The sequence below is a fragment of the Nycticebus coucang genome, chromosome 12 (assembly GCF_027406575.1).
Source record: "Nycticebus coucang isolate mNycCou1 chromosome 12, mNycCou1.pri, whole genome shotgun sequence".
NCBI classification, from domain to species: Eukaryota; Metazoa; Chordata; class Mammalia; order Primates; family Lorisidae; genus Nycticebus; species Nycticebus coucang.
Window position 1 is genome coordinate 13,052,434 of NC_069791.1, and position 19,003 is coordinate 13,071,436.

At 48.1% G+C, this 19,003-nt stretch overlaps 1 protein-coding gene across 2 annotated transcripts; it reads left to right on the forward strand.

Annotated features, from left to right (window-relative positions):
* The first annotated feature begins 1,551 nt into the window (after positions 1 to 1,551).
* Positions 1,552 to 18,801, forward strand: AAAS (aladin WD repeat nucleoporin). Of its 2 annotated transcripts, none has more exons than XM_053554659.1 (16): positions 1,552 to 2,395; positions 3,345 to 3,472; positions 8,715 to 8,770; positions 9,134 to 9,225; positions 9,392 to 9,438; positions 10,189 to 10,287; positions 10,595 to 10,738; positions 14,228 to 14,348; positions 16,867 to 16,991; positions 17,129 to 17,189; positions 17,331 to 17,421; positions 17,622 to 17,715; positions 17,803 to 17,870; positions 18,160 to 18,241; positions 18,333 to 18,417; positions 18,551 to 18,801. In XM_053554659.1, the coding sequence occupies exons 1-16, from the start codon at positions 2,273 to 2,275 to the stop codon at positions 18,782 to 18,784; spliced, it is 1,650 nt and encodes a 549-aa protein (XP_053410634.1). In that variant the 5' UTR covers positions 1,552 to 2,272; the 3' UTR covers positions 18,785 to 18,801. The 2 variants fall into 2 exon arrangements, with proteins under 2 accessions (XP_053410634.1, XP_053410635.1); XM_053554660.1 differs by lacking the exon at positions 1,552 to 2,395 and adding an exon at positions 2,409 to 2,495.
* The last annotated feature ends 202 nt before the right edge of the window (positions 18,802 to 19,003 follow it).

The window sequence follows — 19,003 nt, forward strand, 5'->3', positions numbered from 1 at the left end:
AGACTTTCTGGGACCCTTTGTTTTCTGACCTGGGAATAACTGTTTTGGGGGAATGTTTCAGGTAAAAAGGACAGGGTCGGGTGGCGCCTGTGGCTCAAGGAGTAGGGCGCCGGTCCCATATGCCGGAGGTGGTGGGTTCAAACCCAGCCCGGGCCAAAAAATCACAAAAAAAAAAAAAAAAAAAAAAAAAAGGACAGGGTCAGACTCAGAATCCAAGAATGCTAGAACTAGAATGCCCGCTAGATTCTTCAAGGATACTGGCCACTCTTGCACGTGGGACTGCCTTATGGTGCTTCCAATTTCTTATTAACATTTGTTAAATGAATGGCCAATCTGTAATCTCAACACTTTGGGAGGCCCAGGGGGTAGGATCTCTTGAGGCTAGGAGTTTGAGGTCAACATAGGTGACACTGTTTCCACAAAAAATTTTAAAAATTAAGCAGGGCATGGTGGCCCAGGCAGGTAGATTGTTTGAGTTTAGGAGTTCAAGACTAGCTTGAGCAAAGGGAGAGATCCCATCTCTAAAAATACCCAGGTGTTGTAGTGGGTGCCTGTAGTCCCAGCTACTAGGGACAATAGGCAAAAGGTTTGTTTCAGCCCAAGAGTTTGAAGTTGCTGTGAGTTATGATGATGCCTCAAGACATGCTATCAAGGGCCACAGAATGACTCTGTTTTAAAATTTTTTTTTTTTTCCTTAAATAAGCCTGGCATGGTAATATGTACCTGTAGTCCTAGCTACTTGGGAGGATCACTTAAGGCCGAGTTTGAGGCTGCAACAGAGCTGACAGAGCTAGAATCTTTTTCTTAAAACAAGAAAAAAAACTGTTAAACGAATGAAACAATGACCAAGGTCACCTAGCTAATAGCAGAATTATGGTTAACAACCTTTGACACATGTTTAGAACTTAAAAATTTATTAAGTAGCTTTACTTCTGGGCAGCGCCTGTGGCTCAAGGAGTAGGGCGCCGGTCCCATATGCCGGAGGTGGCGGGTTCAAACCCAGCCCCGGCCAAAAACCACAAAAAAAAAAAAAAAAGTAGCTTTACTTCCATGATTTTTATATGGAAAATGTAAAATAATGAGGACACTTTGCAAGTGAGGAAACCAAAACTCAAATAATTCAATGACCTGGCTCAGTGCCCTTAGCACAGTGGTTACAGCGTCAGCCACATGCACCAAGGCTGGTGGGTTTGAACTCGGCCCTGGGCCAGCTAACAATGACAACTGCAACAAAAAATAGCCGGGCATTGTGGTGGGCGCCTGTAGTCCCAGCTACTTGGGAGGCTGAGACAATAACATCGCTTAAGCCCAAGAGTTTGAGGTTGCTGTGAGCTGTGACGCCAGAGCACTCCACCCAGGGTGACATACTGAGACTCTGTCTCAAAAAAAAAATTCAATGACCTTTCCAAAGTCTTCTGCAAGAAGAGGGGCTCCCATTCTGCCTTAGGCTCCAATTCGAGTTCCATACTTTGGAATTAGAATATCAATCTCACTTTTTTTCTTAAGTCAGAATGACGAGTGTCAGTATATCTAGGTCCACCCTCTCTGTGCCTCACCTTTCTAATGGTGATGTAACAGTACCCACCTCATAAGGTTGTTTAAAAGATTACCTAAGAGCTTATCGTAAAAAGTGCTCAGGAAATGTTAATGATTTCCAACTGTTCCCACCTCCCTTTCCAGGATGCTTACCGCTGTGGACTTCCAGCGTGCACGACCTGTCCTTCTGAGGTCTCTCCTCTGCCTTTTTCTGCTCCCAGAGGTTTTTCCTCAGCTTCCCCGCCATCTGCCTGTGACACAGACTGTATTTTCCTCTGGACTATCCACAGGCCTGGTTTAATTAGGTATTTCCCTGAATGTGGCTTATTTTGGATTCTCCAAGAGCTGAGAGAGTGAGTGGGAGATGTTGGGGAATTCGGAGTTGATAAAAACCGTAGTCTCGCAGAAGAAAACAAAACAAAATACAGACCACCACACTCAACCCTCTCCGGACAGCCCTTAACCCGGGGTTGGTCCGGCGGACGTGTCCGCGCCTCTCCCCCTCCGGCCGCCAGGCGGCGCGCGAGGAAGCTGCGGAAGTCTGTCCTGGGGCTGTGTACACATCCTACTTCCCTGTTATTCTTCGCTTCACTTCCGTTTAGATTCACGTCGGCGTCTGTCACGTGGGGCTTTCCGTTCGCACACGAATCTTTCCCGGGAACTAAGAGTCGCAGTGGGGTCTGTGCTGTCACCCGCCAGGAGCTTGCCGACTCTAGACGTCCTCGGGACAATCAAGATGTGCTCCTTGGGGTTGTTCCCTCCGCCACCGCCAAGGGGTCAAGTCACTCTGTATGAGCACAATAACGAGCTGGTGACGGGCAATAGCTACGAGAGCCCACCTCCCGACTTCCGGGGCCAGGTAGCGGGGCGAGGAGGGAGGGGACCTGCAGGTGTGGGGGTGTAGCCAGGGAGAATTGGGGAACCGAGGCTTCGTGGCAGGGGCCGCGTCGCAGAATCTGGTGAACTGGAAACTGCTTGTCCAGGGCGTGAGGCTAGCAGGGTTGAAGTATAAGGGATGCTGAGGAGTTCTCAGGCGGGCCTAGAGAGGATGGAGAGATGGAGGGCGAATCTGGGGAGTGTGAGACTGCAGGAGAATTACGCATATTAGAAAGTTGTGGACAGCATCTGGGAGAACCGGGAAGGCACAACTTGGAAATTTTTTTTTTTTGAGACAGTCAAGCCGTTACCCTGGGTAGAGTGCTGTGACATCATAGCTCACAGCAACCTCCAACTCTTGGGCTCAACCGATCCTCTTGCCTCAGTTTTTCTATTTTTAGTAGAGACGGGGTCTCGCTTTTCCTCAGGCTGATCTTGAAATACTGAGCTTAAGCAATCCACCTGCCTCAGCTTCCAAGAGCTCTAGGATTACAGGCGTGAGCCCCTGGGCTCAGCCAAACTTGGAACTTTTTATTTGTGGTCTTCCTGGGAAGAAAAAGAAAGGAAACTGATATTTATTGTTTGCTATATAAGAAAGAGTCGCGTGCTTATTAAAAATGTTTTACTGTTTAATAGTGGCAGCAACTGGCTGCTAAGACTTGTTTTCCATACTTACAAGTGTTAAATTTGTGGAAATGGGAAACAGGCCTCTGAATTTCTTTTTTTTTTTTTGCGGTTTTTGGCCAGGGCTGGGTTTGAACCCACCTCCTCTGGCATATGGGGCTGGCACCCTACTCCTTGAGCCACAGGTGCCGCCCAGGCCTCTGAATTTCTTATGCTTAGGCCACCCATGGGTTGGAGTTGGCAGGAGTTCAGTAAGGATTTGGGGAAGAGACTGACCAACTGTCACACCCCTGACACCTTTGTTGTAGTGGATCAATCTCCCCGTCCTACACCTGACCAAGGATCCCTTAAAGACCTCTGGGAGGCTGGACCATGGCACAAGAACTGCCTTCATCCATCATCGGGAGCAAGTGTGGAAGAGATGCATCAACATTTGGTGAGGAGTGGCAAAGGATTTACTGGGCCATGTACGGATCTTAGAGAAAATGAGGTCACCACCCCTCTGCCTTGGGCTGCTCTTCAAAAGGCTGTTTTTTTCAGACTCTCTCTCTCTCTTATTTTTTGCAGTTTTTGGCAGGGGCCAGGTTTGAACTCGCCACTTCTGGCATATGGGGCCGGCACCCTACTCTTTGAGCCACAGGCACCACCCTTCTTTTTTTTTTTTAAGAGACAGGGTCTCACTTTGTCGCCCTCAGTAGAGTGTCGTGGTGTCACAGCTCACAGTAACCTCCACCTCTTGGGCTTAGGGAATTCTCTTGCCTCAGCCTCCTGAGTAGCTGGGACTACAGGTGCCTGCCACAATGCCCAGCTATTTTTTTGTTGCAGTTTGGCTGTGGCCAGATTGGAACCTGCCACCCTTGGTATATGGGGCTGGTGCCCTACTCACTGACCACAGGCACTGCCCTCAGGCTCTCTTTTCTTTTATTTTTTTGTAGAGACAGGGTCTCACTTTATGGCCCTGGGTAGAGTGCTGTGGCCTCACACAGCTCACAGCAACCTCCAACTCCTGGGCTTAAGCGATTCTCTTGCCTCAGCCTCCCGAGTAGCTGGGACTACAGGCGCGTGCCACAACGCCCGGCTAAGGCTCTCTTTTCACTGGAGCTGTAAGTCCTGTCTGATTATCAGTTCTTCATGTGGAACTCAAGGCTGTGCACCATTAGTTCCATTTCTTTTCTTTTTTTTTTTTTAATTTTGTTTTTTATTTTTTTATTTTTTTTTTGTGATTTTTGGCCAAGGCTGGGTTTGAACCCGCCACCTCCGGCATATGGGACTGGCGCCCCACTCCTTGAGCCACAGGCACCGCCCCATTAGTTCCATTTCATCTTTCTTACCTTACTGGGTTTTTTTTGTTTGTTTGTATTTTGAGACACAATCTCACTTTGTTGCCCCAGGCTAGAGTGCTCTGGCATCATAGCTCACAGCAACCTCAAACTCGTGGGCTCAAGTGATCCTTCTTGCCTCATGCTCCCAAGTAGCAGGGACTATAGACACCTGCCACAACACCCAGCTATTTTTTTTTTCTTTTTGTTTTTCTTTTTTTTTTTTTTTTTTTTTTCAGTTTTTGGCCGGAGCTGGGTTTAAATCTGCCACCTCCAGCATATGGGGCCAGCGCCCATCTCCTTTGAGCCACAGGCGCCACCCAACACTCAGCTATTTTTCTATTTTTAGTAGAGATGGTTTCTTGCTCAGGCTGGTCTTGAACTCCTAAGCTCAAACAATCCACCTGCCTCAGCCTCTTATAGTGCTAGAATTACAGGTATGAGCCACCTCGCCTGGCCTCTTGGGCACTAATCACTTTGTCATCAGTTTTTTTATCTGTAACATGGAACCTGTCTCACAAGTTTGTAGTGATTAAATGACTTAACAGGTACATAAAGTATTACAGAACAATGTCTGGCTCATATTAATCCCTTCAAGGATTAGCTATTTTTTGTTGTTGTTGTTATTACCATTATCATCTGTAAGATGAATTCGTAGGAAGTAGGTTGTTGGGTTGGAAGGGTATGTTCATCTGTAATTTTATGAGTTGTTTCCAAAATAGTTTTCTGTTGAAATTGTTCATATATGTGGTACCATCAGCAAAGTATGAGAATGCCTGTTTCCCAGCATATGTACTATCAAATTTTGATACTTAGTATTGCAGTACAGTTTAATTTGCATGTTTCTATGTGAGTGAAGTTGAACATCAGTTCATTGACTGAAAAGTTTTTTTTTTTTTTTTTTTTTGTAGAGACTGAGTCTCATTTTACCACCCTCGGTAGAGTGCTGTGGCATCACACAGCTCACAGCAACCTCCAGTTCCTGAGCTTAGGCAATTCTCTTGCCTCAGCCTGCCAAGTAGCTGGACTACAGGTGCCGCCACAATACCCGGCTATTTTTTTGTTGCAGTTTGGCCAGGGCCGAGTTTGAACCCGCCACCCTCAGTATATGGGGCCAGCGCCCTACTCACTGAATCACAGGTGCTGCCCAAGTTCTTTTTTTTTTTTTTTTGTAGAGACAGAGTCTCACTTTATGGCCCTCAGTAGAGTGCCGTGGCCTCACACAGCTCACAGCAACCTCCAACTCCTGGGCTTAAGCGATTCTCTTGCCTCAGCCTCCCGAGTAGCTGGGACTACAGGTGCCCGCCACAGCGCCCGGCTATTTTTTGGTTGCAGTTTGGCCGGGGCCGGGTTTGAACCCGCCACCCTCGGGTATATGGGGCCGGCGCCTTACCGACTGAGCCACAGGCGCCACCCCAAGTTCTTTTTTTTTTCTTTTAAGAGACAGAGTCTCACTTTGTCGCCCTTGGCAGAGTGCTGTGGCATTGGCATTACAGCAACCTCCAGCTCTCTTGCCTCAGCCTCCCGAGTAGCTGGGACTACAGGTGCCCACCACAACACCCAGCTATTTTTTGTTGTAGTTTGGCTGGGACCGGGTTTGAACCCACCACCCTTAGTGTATGGGGCCGGCGCCCTACTCACTGAGCCACAGGCACCGCCCTCTTTTTTTTTGAGATAAGAATCTTATTTTGTCACCCTTGGTAGAGTGCCCTGATGTCACAGCTCACAGCAACCTCCAACTCTTGTGCTTAGGTGATTCTCTTGCCTCAGCCTCACAAGTAGCTGGGACTACAGGTGCCCCCCATAACGCCTGGCTATTTTTGTTGTTGTTGTTGCAATTGTCACAGATGTTTTAGCTGGCCAGGGCTGGGATTGAACCCACCACCCTCGGAATCTGGGGCTGGCACCTTGCCCACTGATCCATAGGCACCACCCTGAAAAGCTCTTTCTTGCCGCTTGCCTCTCCGGTTGCTGTTTCTCAGCCTTTATGGTGGCTCCTCTGCCTGATGTTCCTTGAATGTTGGTTGTTCCTGAGGCTTTCCTTTCCAACTGACGTGCCAGATCTGGGTGTTCACTTGTTTGAGAAATACTCCTGCTTGGATATTCCATAGACTTTATACATTGAGCAGGTTCAAATCTAATTTCTTCATTTCCCTCTGTGACCCTGCTTTTCCCTGGGTTTTTCATTTTAAGGAATGGGCATATTTCTCATTCAGGACCAAGTGGTTTGAGTGTAGGCTCTGGGGGTAGACAGATGGTTGAATTCTGACTTTGCTACTTTCTACTTAGGTCACCTTGTTCATATTAACCTCTTCACAGCTCTGTTTTCTCATCTAAAAATGATGAGAAATAGATATTTCTCATCTAAATATCTATTTTGGCCGGGCTCAGTGGCTCATGCCTATAATCTAGCACTGTGGGAGGCTGAGCGGGCAGATTGCTTGAGCTCAGGAATTCGAGACCAGACTGAACAAGAGTGACAATAAAATAGCTGGGCATTGTGGCGAGTGCCTGTAGTCCCAGCTACTTGAGAGGATCACTTGAGCCTAAGAGTTTGAGGTTGCTGTGGGCTGTGATACCACACCACTCAACCCCAGGGTGACTGAGACTATGTCTCAAAACAAACAAACAAAAATAATATCTATTTTTGTAGGGTTGTGATAAAGGCTTATTTAAATGCCGTGAAGCATCTAGCAGGTCTGGCACATTGTAAGCATATTAGCTGATACAATCTGGGTTAATTTGATGTGGGTACTAATACTACTCTTTTCCTTACTAATGTCTAATTTGGTCCTCAAACCTTGTTCTTGTTATTTCCTAAGTTCCAAATCTGTCTGCTGTTCTCCATCCCCATTGGTTCAATCCACTTTTACCTTTTTTCTAGATTACTGAAGTAACCTCTTAACTGATTTCTTTCTATTCTTGATCCCCTCTAATCTACAGCCAGACTGATCATTCTCTGATATTCCTCACTCCCTCCCTCTCTCTCTCTTTTTTTCTTATTCTCTCTTATTTTTTTTTTTTGTAGAGACAGAGTCTCACTTTATGGCCCTTGGTAGAGTGCCGTGGCCTCACACAGCTCACAGCAACCTCCAACTCCTGGGCTTAAGCGATTCTCCTGCCTCAGCCTCCCGAGCAGCTGGGACTACAGGCACCCGCCACAACGCCGGCTATTTTTTTTTTTTTTTTTTTGGTTGCAGTTTGGCCGGGGCCGGGTTTGAACCCGCCACCCTCGGTATATGGGGCCGGCGCCCTACCGACTGAGCCACAGGTGCCGCCCTCTCTCTTATTTCTTATTTTGAGATAGGGTCTTAACTTTGTTGCCTAGGCTGGCCTTGAACTCCTGGCCATAAGTGATCTTCTTGCCTTGACCTTCCAAAGTGCTGGGATTATAGGCATGAGCCACTGTACCTTATTAATGTGATTAGCTTATTCCTTTGCTTAAAACTCTTCCATTTCCTTCCTCCCTTCCTCCCTTCCCTCCCTTCCCTCCCTCCCTCCTTCCCTCTCTTTTTCCCTCCCTTCCTTCCTTCCTTATTTTTTATTTATTTTTTCTTTAGAGACAGAGTCTCACTTTATTGCCCTCGGTAGAGTGCTGTGGTGTCATAGCTCACAGCAACCTCCAGCTCTTGGGTTTAGGAGATTCTCTTGCCTCAGCCTTCCAAGTAGCTGGGACTACAGGCATCTGCCACAATGCCTGGCTATTTTTTTTGTTTTTTTTTGGCCAGGGTTCGAACTCAGGAACCAGTTCGTTCCTGGTGCTGGCACCCTACTCACTGAGCCACAGGCGCTGACCTCATTCCCTATTTATTATTTTTTTGAGACAGAGTCTCACTATGTCGCTGTGGGTAGACTGCCATGGTGTCACAGCTTACAGCAACCTCAAACTCTTGGGCTCAAGTGAGTCTCCCAAGTAGCTGGGGTTACAGGCACCTGCCACAACGTCCAGCTCTTTTCTTGTTACATTTGTCATTGTTGTTTAGCAGGCCTGGGCCAGGTTCGAACCCACCAGCCTCGATGTATGTGGTTGGTGCCCTCCTCACTGAGCTACAGGCACTGAGCCCCTTCCATGACTTTTCATTCATTGTCTTAGAGGAAGCCCTGACTCGACCTGCTCACAAAGCCCCCAAATATTTCTGAGCCGTAGTTGACTCATTTGTAAATGGGCAGAATGCCATTCAGAAGATCGGTGTGATAAGTAAATGAAAGGACAACATATAAAGCCCCTGGTAAATAATTGGGATTCATTAAATATGGGTGTGCCTATATTTTTAATACATATAATTGAATGAATGAATGAAACTTAGAGGCACTCAGGTGATTAGAGTAATCTGACTCACAGCTTCCTGTCCTTGTCAGGCGAGATATGGGCCTTTTTGAGGTGCTGAATGAAATTGCAAATTCAGAGGAAGAAGGTGAGTATGTTTCCCTCTGGTTTTCTCTAGTGGTTGGTATTTCCCTTCTATATTCTTCTTTTTTTTTGGCCGGGGCTGGGTTTGAACCCGCCACCTCTAGAGCATATGGGGCTAGTGCCCTACTCCTTTGAGCCACAGGTGCCTCCCCTTTCTATATTCTTCTTAAACTTCCCCTCAATACCTATTTGGCCAAGCCTCTTCCCTATTAGCTCTGTTTTTCTTCTCCCCTTCTACCTACCCAAATAACTCAGCTTTGTCTTGCGGGGCAGAGGACTGGTCTGTGCTTGTCCTTGTTTCTCTCTCACCTAAGAGGGTGAGAGCCCTGTGAATGGTTTAATCAGAGCTGCTTCCTCAACCCCACAGTGTTTGAGTGGGTGAAGACGGCATCCAGCTGGGCCCTGGCACTTTGTCGATGGGCCTCTTCCCTCCACGGTTCCCTGTTTCCCCATCTGTCTGTAAGTCTGGCCTCCTTCCCTACCCCTGCTCCACTTTCGGTCCCTTCAGTTCAAGGTTGGGTGTGATGACTCCATACGGTGGGAGTGGTTCATTTCCTCTGTGGGTACATGAGGGGGTGAGCTCCTTTTGTCCCAAGTATGTCCTCTATGAGCTTTGTTCTTATAGCTCCAGAGTGAAGATCTGATTGCTGAATTTGCCCAAGTTACAAATTGGTGAGTGTATAAGCTCTGGGGCTTTGTGGGAAGGAAGTTCTAAACCTTGAAACTTCCTGAAAGAAAGTCAGAGTTTCTACTTTGTCCTGATTGCTCACAAGATTTTTTTTTTGAGACAGAGTCTCACTTTGTTACCCTCGGTAGAGTGCTGTGGCATCACAGCTCACAGCAACCTCCAGTTCCTGGGCTTAGGTGATTCTCTTGCCTCAGCCTCCCAAGTAGCTGGGACTACAGGTGCCCACCACAACATCCTGCTATTCTTTTTTGATGTTGTTACAGTTTGGCTGGGGCCAGGTTTGAACCTGCCACTATCGGTATATGGGGCTGGTGCCCTACTCACTGAGCCACAGGCACTGCCCTTTTTTTTTTTTTTTTAATTGAGACAGAGTTTCACTCTTGGTAGAGTGCCATGGTGTCATAGCTCACAGCAACCTCAAACTCTTGGGCTCAAGCGATTCTCTTGCTTCAGCCTCCCTAGTAGCTGGGACTACTGGCGCCTGCCACACGCCCAGCTATTTTTAGTTTAGCAGGCCTGCGCCGGGTTTGAACCCACCAGCCCCGGAGCATGTGGCCAGCACCCTAACCATTGAGCTAGGGGCACGCCCCATCATGACATTGTTATTCTTCCTGTCCCTCACCCCAAAAGGAAGTAGAAAAGAGCCATCTTTTCATGGGGCAGGAGTCTGAGCCTCTGGGTTGGGATATATGGGAGGGGCAGGTTCTTATATCTCATGTTCTGTCCTGCCATAGGTCTAGCTGCTGCTTGCGGGTCTTTGCGTGGCACCCGCACACCAACAAGTTTGCAGTAGCCCTGCTAGATGACTCAATCCGTGTGTACAATGCCAACAGGTGTGTGGGTATACCAGTTGGGCTCTGACTTGGGAATGTCCCCTTTCCTATCCAGCCCTGGTCCCAAGGGAGTCTTGCAGTTCCTGAGCCCAGTCCACAGAACTTCTAGAGCTGGGGTCTGGGGAGTTCCATAACTGATATGTTCTTTTGCTGGACTAACTTTTGTCTTCTCCTCTGTCCCATAATAAATAATCCTGGGCCCTGAATGGATCAGCTTTTTTCTCTGGATTTCCATTCTTAACTGCTGTGTGGTCCCCTGAGCTTTAGTGTCCCTGCTTTGACTCAGTCCCCTACCCCTTCACCTCAGCACAATAGTACCCTGCCTAAAGCATCGTCTGCAGCGAAATGTGGCGGCTCTGGCCTGGAAGCCCCTCAGTGCCTCTGTCTTGGCTGTGGCCTGCCAGAGCTGCATTCTCATCTGGACCCTGGACCCTACCTCCTTGTCTACTCGGTGAGTCTTGGCAGCCTCTCTTACCTTGGCCCCAGGTTTTTGTTGTTTTTTGGCTTGAGTGTTGTAGCAGCTACAAAACACTAGGGTTCTTTTTTTTTTTTTTTCTTTAATTGAGATACAGTCTCACTTTGTCACCCTTGGTAGAGTGCCCTGGCATCATAGAAATCAAAAAGGGTGGGCTCGGCTTGGCGCCTGTGGCTCAAGCGGCTCAGGCCCAGCCACATACACCTAAGCTGGCGGGTTCGAATCCAGCCCAGGCCTGTCAAACAACAATGACAACTACAACCAAAAAATAGCCGGGCGTTGTGATAGGTGCCTGTAGTTCCAGCTACTTGGGAGGCAGAGACAGGAGAATCGCTTGAGCCCGGGAGTTGGAGGTTGCTGTGAGCTGTGATGCCATGGCACTCCACCCAGGGCGACAGCTTAAGGCTCTGTCTCAAAAAAAAGGGTGGGCTCCACCACTAAAAATGAGTTTGCTGTGAGGTAGGACACCACAGTACTGTACTCAGGATGACAAAGTAAAACTCTATTTAAAAAAAACAAAAAACAAAAACTTAAAAAAAAGAAGAAAACCTTTTGGACAGCCTAATTAAGGAAAAAGAGAAAAACAAAGTACACTATTTTCAGGATTATGATGGAAAGATAGCCACAGATATGGGAGGAAATAGAACAATTACAAAAGAATATTAAGTAACAGGTTTAGGACAACAAATTTGAAAATCTAAAGGAAATGTTTGCTTTTCTAGCAAGTTATAAGTTACTAAAGTGGATTTAGAAAAATCAAAAAGGGTGGGCTCTACCACTAAAAAAAGAGGCTGATAATGGTTTTAGAAGAGTTCATCTAATTGTCAAAGGATATAGGGCAGTGCCTGTGGCTCAAAGGAGTAGGGCACCATCCCCATAAGCTGGAGGTGGCAGGTTCAAAACCAGCCCCTGCCCCCCCCACAAAAAAATTGTCAAATGATAGATAATCTCTATTTTATTTGAACTATTACAAATCATTGAAAAATTTGGAAAGCATTCTAATTTATTTTTTTCCTTTTTTATAAAGTTTTTTTTTTTTGAGACAGAGTCTCACTTTGTCCCCTCAGTAGAGTGCTCTGGTGTCACAGGTCACAGCAACCTCAAACTCTTGGGTTCAAGTGATTCTCTTGTCTCAATGACCCGAGTAGCTGGGACTACAGGTGCCCGCCACAACACCCGGCTATTTTTTAGAGACGTGGTCTTTTTTTTTTTTTTTTTTTTAGAGGCAGAGTCTCACTTTATCATACTCAGTAGAGTGCAGTAGTGTCACAGCTCACAGCAACCTCCAACTCTTGGGTTTAGGCGATTCTTTTGCCTCAGCCTCCCGAGTAGCTGGGACTATAGGTACTAACCACAGCGTCTGGCTATTTTTTGTTGCAGTTTGGCTGTGGCCGCGTTTGAACCCACCACCCTTGGTATATGGGGCTGGCACCCTACCCACTGAGCCACAGGTGCCTCCTAGAGATGTGGTCTTGCACTAGGTCAGGCTGGTCTTGAATCTGTGAGCTCAGGCAATCCACTGCTTTGGCCTCCCACAGTGCTAGGATTATAGGTGTGAACCACTGCCTGGCCAAATGTCTATCTCAAAATTGGGTGGCGCCTGTGGCTCAGTGAGTAGGGCACCGGCCCCATATGCCGAGGGTGGCGGGTTCAAACCCAGCCCTGGCCAAACTGCAACAACAACAAAAAAAATAGCCAGGCTTTGTGGCGGGCGCCTGTGGTCCCAGCTGCTCAGGAGGCTGAGGCAGGAGAATCGCATAAGCCCAGGAGTTTGAGGTTGCTGTGAGCTGTGACGCTATGGCACTCTACCTTTTTTATAAAGTTTTAGCACTCTACCTTAAGGTCGACAAAGTGAGACTGTCTAAAAAAAACAAAAACAAAAATTTTATTTGGGGGGGGCCGTGCCTGTGGCTCAGTGAGTAGAGTGCCGGCCCCATATATCGAGGGTGGCGGGTTCAAACCTGCCAAACTGCAATAACTGCAATAACAACAACAAAAATAGCCGGGCGTTGTGGCGGGCGCCTGTAGTCCCAGCTACTTGGGAGGCTGAGGCAAGAGAATCGCCTAAGCCCAGGATTTGGAGGCTGCTGTGAGCTGTGTGAGGCCACGGCACTCTACCGAGGGAGATACAGTGAGACTCTGTCTCTACAAAAAACAAAACAAAACAAAACAACCTTTTTTTTTAAAGAAAAAAATAAAGAGTGGTTACAGTGCCAGCCACGTACACGGAGGCTGGTGGGTTTGAACCCGGCCCGGACTAGGTAAACAACAATGACTGCTGCAAAAAGAAAAAATAGCTGGACATGGTGGCAGGAGGATGAGGCAAGAGAATCGCTTAAGCCCAGGAGTTTGAGGTTGCTGTGAGCTGTGATGCCATAGCACTCTACCCAGTGTGACATAGTAAGACTATCAAAAAAAAAAAAAAAGTGAGAAAGGGCAAAGTCTTAGCCCTTTGAGGTGGATGGATTATTTGAGCTCACGAGTTTAAGACCAGCCTGAGCAAAAGTGTGACTACTAAAAATAGAAAAACTGAGGAAAGAGGATCACTTGAGCCTTAGAGTTAGAAGTTGCTATAAGCTATGACACCACGGCACTACCCAGGGCAACAGCTTGAGACTCTCTCTTAAAAAAAAAAAAAAAAAGAAAGGGCGATGCCTGTGGCTCAAGGAGTAGGGCGCTGGTCCTATATACTGGAGGTGGTGGGTTCAAAACCCAGCCCTGGCCAAAAACCACAAAAAAAAAAAAACAAAAAACAAAGAAAGAAAGAAAATTTTGGTGGCACTTGTTGCTCAATGGGTAGGGCACTGGCCACATATACCAAGGCTGGCAGATTCGAACCCAGCCTGGGCCAGCTAAAACAACGACAACTGCAATAAAAAAGGCATTGTGGCAGGTGCCTGTAGTCCCAGTTACTTGGGAGGCTGAGGTGAGAGAATTGTTTAAACCTACGAGTTTGAGGTTGCTGTGAACTGTGATGCCACGGCACACTACCGAGGGTGATAAAGTAAAACTCCATCTCAAAAAAAAAGAAAAAAAGATTGTCACTCCTTTACCCTGAGTAGAGTACTATCCTACCTCACAACAACCTCAAACTTTTGGGCTCAAGTGATCCTCTTGCCTCAGCCTCCCGAGCAGCTAAGACTAAGGCACCACCACAAGACTCGGCTAATTTTTCTGTTTTTAGTAGAAATGGGGTCTCGATTTTGCTCAGGCTAGTCTGGAATTCCTGAACTCAAATGGGTCTTTCCTCCTTGTCCTCCCAGATTGTTAGGATTATAGGCATGAACCACCTCATCCGGCTTCCCATTCCCTTTAACTTCCATAATCCTTATTTCTTTTCCCCAACCTGGATTTGAGCTCCAGGGGCATTGGGATTGGAAAATTTAGGCAGGAAGAGGCAAGGAAAGAAAATCATGGGGCTTCTTCTTGTTTTCTGACTCCACACCCTCGGTTTCCCCTTGGCAGACCCTCTTCTGGCTGTGCCCAAGTGCTGTCTCATCCTGGGCACACACCCGTCACCAGCTTGGCCTGGGCCCCTAGTGGGGGGCGGCTGCTGTCAGCTTCGCCTGTGGATGCTGCTATCCTGGTGAGTCAGTCACTTCAGTCTCCTTTTAGTCTTGAGGAAAACATGTCTGCCTAGTGATGGAAAAACGTAGGGGAAGGAGGGTGTGCAGCTGTATCTAGGGAAGGAGCTTTACCATCCAGTCGACTCAGAATTTTCCCTGCTGGGCAGTGCCCATAGCTCAGTGGGTAGGGCGCCAGCCACGTACACCAAGGCAGGTGGGTTCCAACCCAGCCCTGGCCTGCTAAACAATGACAACTACAACAAAAACATAGCCGGGCGTTGTGGTGGGTGTCTATAGTCCCAGCTACTCAGGAGGCTGAGGCAAGAGGATCGCTTAAGCCCAAGAGTTTGAGGTTGCTGTGAGCTGTGATGCCACAGCACTCTACCAAGGCTGTCTCTAAATAAATAAATAAATAAATAAATAAATAAATAAATAAATAAAAATAAAATAAAAATTTCTCTGCTACAGTTGTAAATATAAACGTGTCCCTTAATGGTTGTTGCTTTTTTCTTTCTTTTTTTTTTTTTTTTGTAGAGGCAGAGTCTCACTTTATTGCCCTTGGTAGAGTGTCATGGCATCACAGCTCACAGCAACCTCCAGCTTCTGGGCTTAGGTGATTCTCTTGCTTCAGCCTCCCCAGTAGGCGCCCGCTACAACACCCGGCTATTTTTTTGTTATAGTTTGGCCGGGGCTGGGTTTGAACCCGCCACCCTCGGCATATGGGGTTGGAGCCCTACTCACTGAGCCACAGGCGCCGCCTGTTGCTTTTTTCTTTTAGATTTTTTTTTTTTTTGGTAGAGACAGAGTCTCACTTTACTGCCCTCAGTAGAGTGCCATGACGTCACATGGCTCACAGCAACCTCCAGCTCTTGGGCTTAGGTGATTCTCTTGCCTCAGCCTCCCAAGAAGCTGGGACTATAGGCGCCTGCCACAACGCCCGGCTAGTTTTTGGTTGCAGTTTGGCTGGGGCTGGGTTTGAACCTGCCACCCTCTGTATATGGGGTCGGCGCCCTACTCACTGAGCCACAGGTGCTGCCCTAGATTTTATTTTATTTTTTAATTTTATTTATTTTGATGCTCTTGGAAGAAGGCAGCAACCTTCTCTAAGATCCTATGACTGCACCGCTCACGGCAACCTCAAACTCTTGGGTTCAAGCTTCCTTATGCCTTAGCTCCCCGAGTATCTGGGACTATAAGCGCCCACCACAGTGCCCAGATATTTTAAGAGACAGAGTCTCACTCTTGCTTGGCTTGTCTCAAACTCCTGAGCTCAGGTTATCCACTCACCTTGGCCTCCCAGAGTGCTGGGATTAGAGGCATGAGCCATCATGCCGAGCCCTAGAGTTTATTTTTTTTGTAGAGACAGTTTCACTTTATCACCCTCAGTAGAGTGCCACGGTGTCACACAACTCACAGCAACCTCCAACCCCTGGGGTTAGGCGATTCTTTTGACTCAGCCTCCCGAGTAGCTGGGACTACAGGCGCCTGCCACAATGCCCAGCTATTTTTTTGTTGCAATTTGACCGGGGCTGGGTTTGAACCTGCCACTCTCGATATATGGGGCTGGCGCCCTACTCACTGAGCCACAGGTGCTGCCCTAGACTTTATTTTTTTGAGACAAAGTCTTTCTCTGTCACTCTGGCTAGAGTGTAGTGGTATCACCACAGCTCACTGCAGCCTCAAACTTCTGGGCTCAAGTGAACTCCTCCTGTCTTATCCTCCTGAATAGCTGGGACTATAGTCACACATTACCATGGTCAGCTAATTTTCTTTTTTTTTTTTGTGCAGTTTTGGACTGGAGCTGGGTTTGTTTGTTTTTTTTTTTTTTGAGACAGAGTCTCACTTTATGGCCCTCGGTAGAGTGCCATGGCCTCACACAGCTCACAGCAACCTCCAACTCCTGGGATTAAGCGATTCTCTTGCCTCAGCCTCCCGAGTAGCTGGGACTACAGGCACCCGCCACAACGCCCGGCTATTTTTTGGTTGCAGTTTGGCCGGGGCCGGGTTTGAACCCGTCACCCTCGGTATATGGGGCCGGCGCCTTCCCGACTGAGCCACAGGTGCCGCCCCTGGAGCTGGGTTTGAACCTACCACCTCCAGTATATGGGGCCTGTGCCCTACTCCTTTGAGCCATAGGCGCCGCCCTTTATTTATTTTTTTTTTTGCAGTTTTTGGCTGGGGTCAGGTTTGAACCCACCACCTCCACTATATGGGGCTGGCGCCCTACTCCTTTGAGCCACAAGCACCACTCCCTCTATATTTTATAGAGATGGGGTCTCAGTCTTACTGAGGCTGGTCTCAAACCCCTAAACTCAAGTGACCCTCCTACCTTGGCTTCCCAAAGTGCTAGGATTACAGGCATCAGCCATCTTACCAGGCCTCCTTTACACTTTTAAAAACAGAACCAGCGTGACTTCATGTTAAACAGTCCTTTTGCTGCCTTCTCTCCCTTCTGGTTCTGTGTTAGAGAGGGCAGCCCACTGTGAGATGATAGGCTGCTTGTGTTTTGTCTCACTTTCCTGCTTCAAACTCTTGTAGGTGTGGGATGTCTCAACAGAGACCTGCGTTCCCCTTCCCTGGTTTCGAGGAGGTGGGGTTACTAACCTGCTCTGGTCCCCAGATGGCAGCAAAGTCCTAGCTACCACACCTTCAGCTGTCTTCCGGTGAGTGGGAGAAGGGTAGAGGGAACCCAAGGCCCTAGAGAAAGACATTTGGCTCCTGGAATCTCTGCCCAAGGGAGGCAAGTCCAAGTTTTGGAACCTAGAGACCCTAAGCTGTCATTTGCTTCTCTATGGCTCAGAGTCTGGGAGGCCCAGATGTGGACTTGTGAGAGATGGCCTACCCTATCAGGGCGGTGTCAGGTAAGAGGGAAATGATTCACAGAAGCTGGGGAGGTGACTCCAAGGGGCTCCTCCTGGTCCTCTAAGCCTGGCTACCTCTACTTCTTTCCCTCCTACATTCCTCTATAGACCTCCCTTCTGCTTTTTGCTCCTTGACCTCAGACTGGCTGCTGGAGCCCAGATGGAAACCGACTTCTGTTCACTGTTTTGGGAGAGCCACTGATTTATTCCTTGTCATTCCCAGAACGTTGTGGTGAGTTAGGGTAACACTTCAGGATGCACACTATCAGGGATGGTCAGGAGGCAGCAACCTTCTGTAAGATCCTGCTCTAAAGGATAAAGGAACGTATAGAAGTTTAGGAGACTTTAAGGGTGTTAATGCCTATGATGAGCTGGCAGGGACCAGTGAGAGGCTCATTTCCTACACGTAACAATGTCTGCTTTTATTCACAGGTGAGGGAAAGGGTTATGTTGGAGGTGCAAAGTCAGCAACAATTGTGGCAGATCTGTCTGAGACAACCATACAGACACCAGGTGGTGAGGAGAGGTGAGCTGAGAGGTTGAGGGAGCAGCAGTGAAAGGAAGGTGGGAAGGTCCACACTTACCTCTCCTAACCTCCTGTCCTCACCCATAGGCTTGGGGGAGAGGCCCACTCCATGGTCTGGGACCCCAGTGGGGAACGTCTAGCTGTGCTCATGAAAGGTAAGAGGCAAGGGTGAAGGGCTTTCTCAGGCCACATCAGTCTTCCCTATGTCAAGTGCATGCCCTGGCCTATAGTCCTCTGCTCCTGCCCTGCAACTCTGCCTTCAGAATATTTTCCTATCTCTGGATCCATTTCTTTTTTTTTTTTTTATTGTTGGGGATTCATTGAGGGTACAATAAGCCAGGTTACACTGATTGCAATTGTTAGGTAAAGACCCTCTTGCAATCATGTCTTGCCCCCATAAAGTGTGACACATACCAAGGCCCCATCTGGATCCATTTCTTACAGGAAATCCAAGGGTACAGGGTGGCAAACCAGTCATTCTCCTTTTTCGAACTCGAAACAGCCCTGTGTTTGAGCTTCTTCCCTGGTAAGTGCCCGGCAGCCCCCAGAACGTCCACATCCTACTTTGTGCACCTCTTTTCTGCTTCCAGTTGCCTGCTCACCTTTTCTTCTCCTAGTGGCATTATCCAGGGGGAGCCAGGAGCCCAGGCCCAGCTCATCACTTTCCATCCTTCCTTTAACAAAGGGGCCCTGCTCAGTGTGGTGAGTATGCTAGGCTGCTGAATTTTAGGGGGTGGGGTGGGAAGCTAAGAGCCTTGCTTTCTGTGTGGTTCTGCCAAGTGGCCTTCTTGGGGCCCAGGCTCTGATACTACTTTTCTTTACCCCCTCTCCATAGTGCTGGTCCACAGGCCGAATTGCCCATATCCCTCTGTACTTTGTCAATGCCCAGTTTCCACGTTTTAGCACAGTGGTTGGCTGGGCTCAAGAGCCCGCATCTGGGGGTGGAAGCTCTATTCATGACCTGCCCCTCTTTACTGAGACGTCCCTGATCTCTGCCCCTTGGGACCCCCTCCCAGGGCCCCCACCAGCCCAGCCTCATTCACCTCACTCTCATCTCCCATTACAATAAATGTTTTGTTCTCCACTAATTACCAGTCTCTATGCCAGTTGCACTGGGGTATAGTTGGGGGTCAGGGACAGCACAGATTTTGGGCTAAAGTCCTGCTGTTACTTTTTAGCCATTCTGTGAATGTGGTCAAGTTGTTAACCCTAGGCTCAGCGCTTGTAGCACAGTGGTTATGGCACCAGCCATATACACAAAGGCTGGTGGGTTCAAGCCCGGCCCAGG

Excerpts from the sequence above, each read along its gene's own strand:
- AAAS (XM_053554659.1), top strand. The coding sequence starts at position 2,273 with ATGTGCTCCTTGGGGTTGTTCCCTCCGCCACCGCCAAGGGGTCAAGTC. Across the intron at positions 9,226-9,391 it reads CCCTGTTTCCCCATCTGTCT|CTCCAGAGTGAAGATCTGAT; the intron begins GTAAGTCTGGCC and ends TTGTTCTTATAG. Across the intron at positions 16,992-17,128 it reads ACACCTTCAGCTGTCTTCCG|AGTCTGGGAGGCCCAGATGT; the intron begins GTGAGTGGGAGA and ends TCTATGGCTCAG.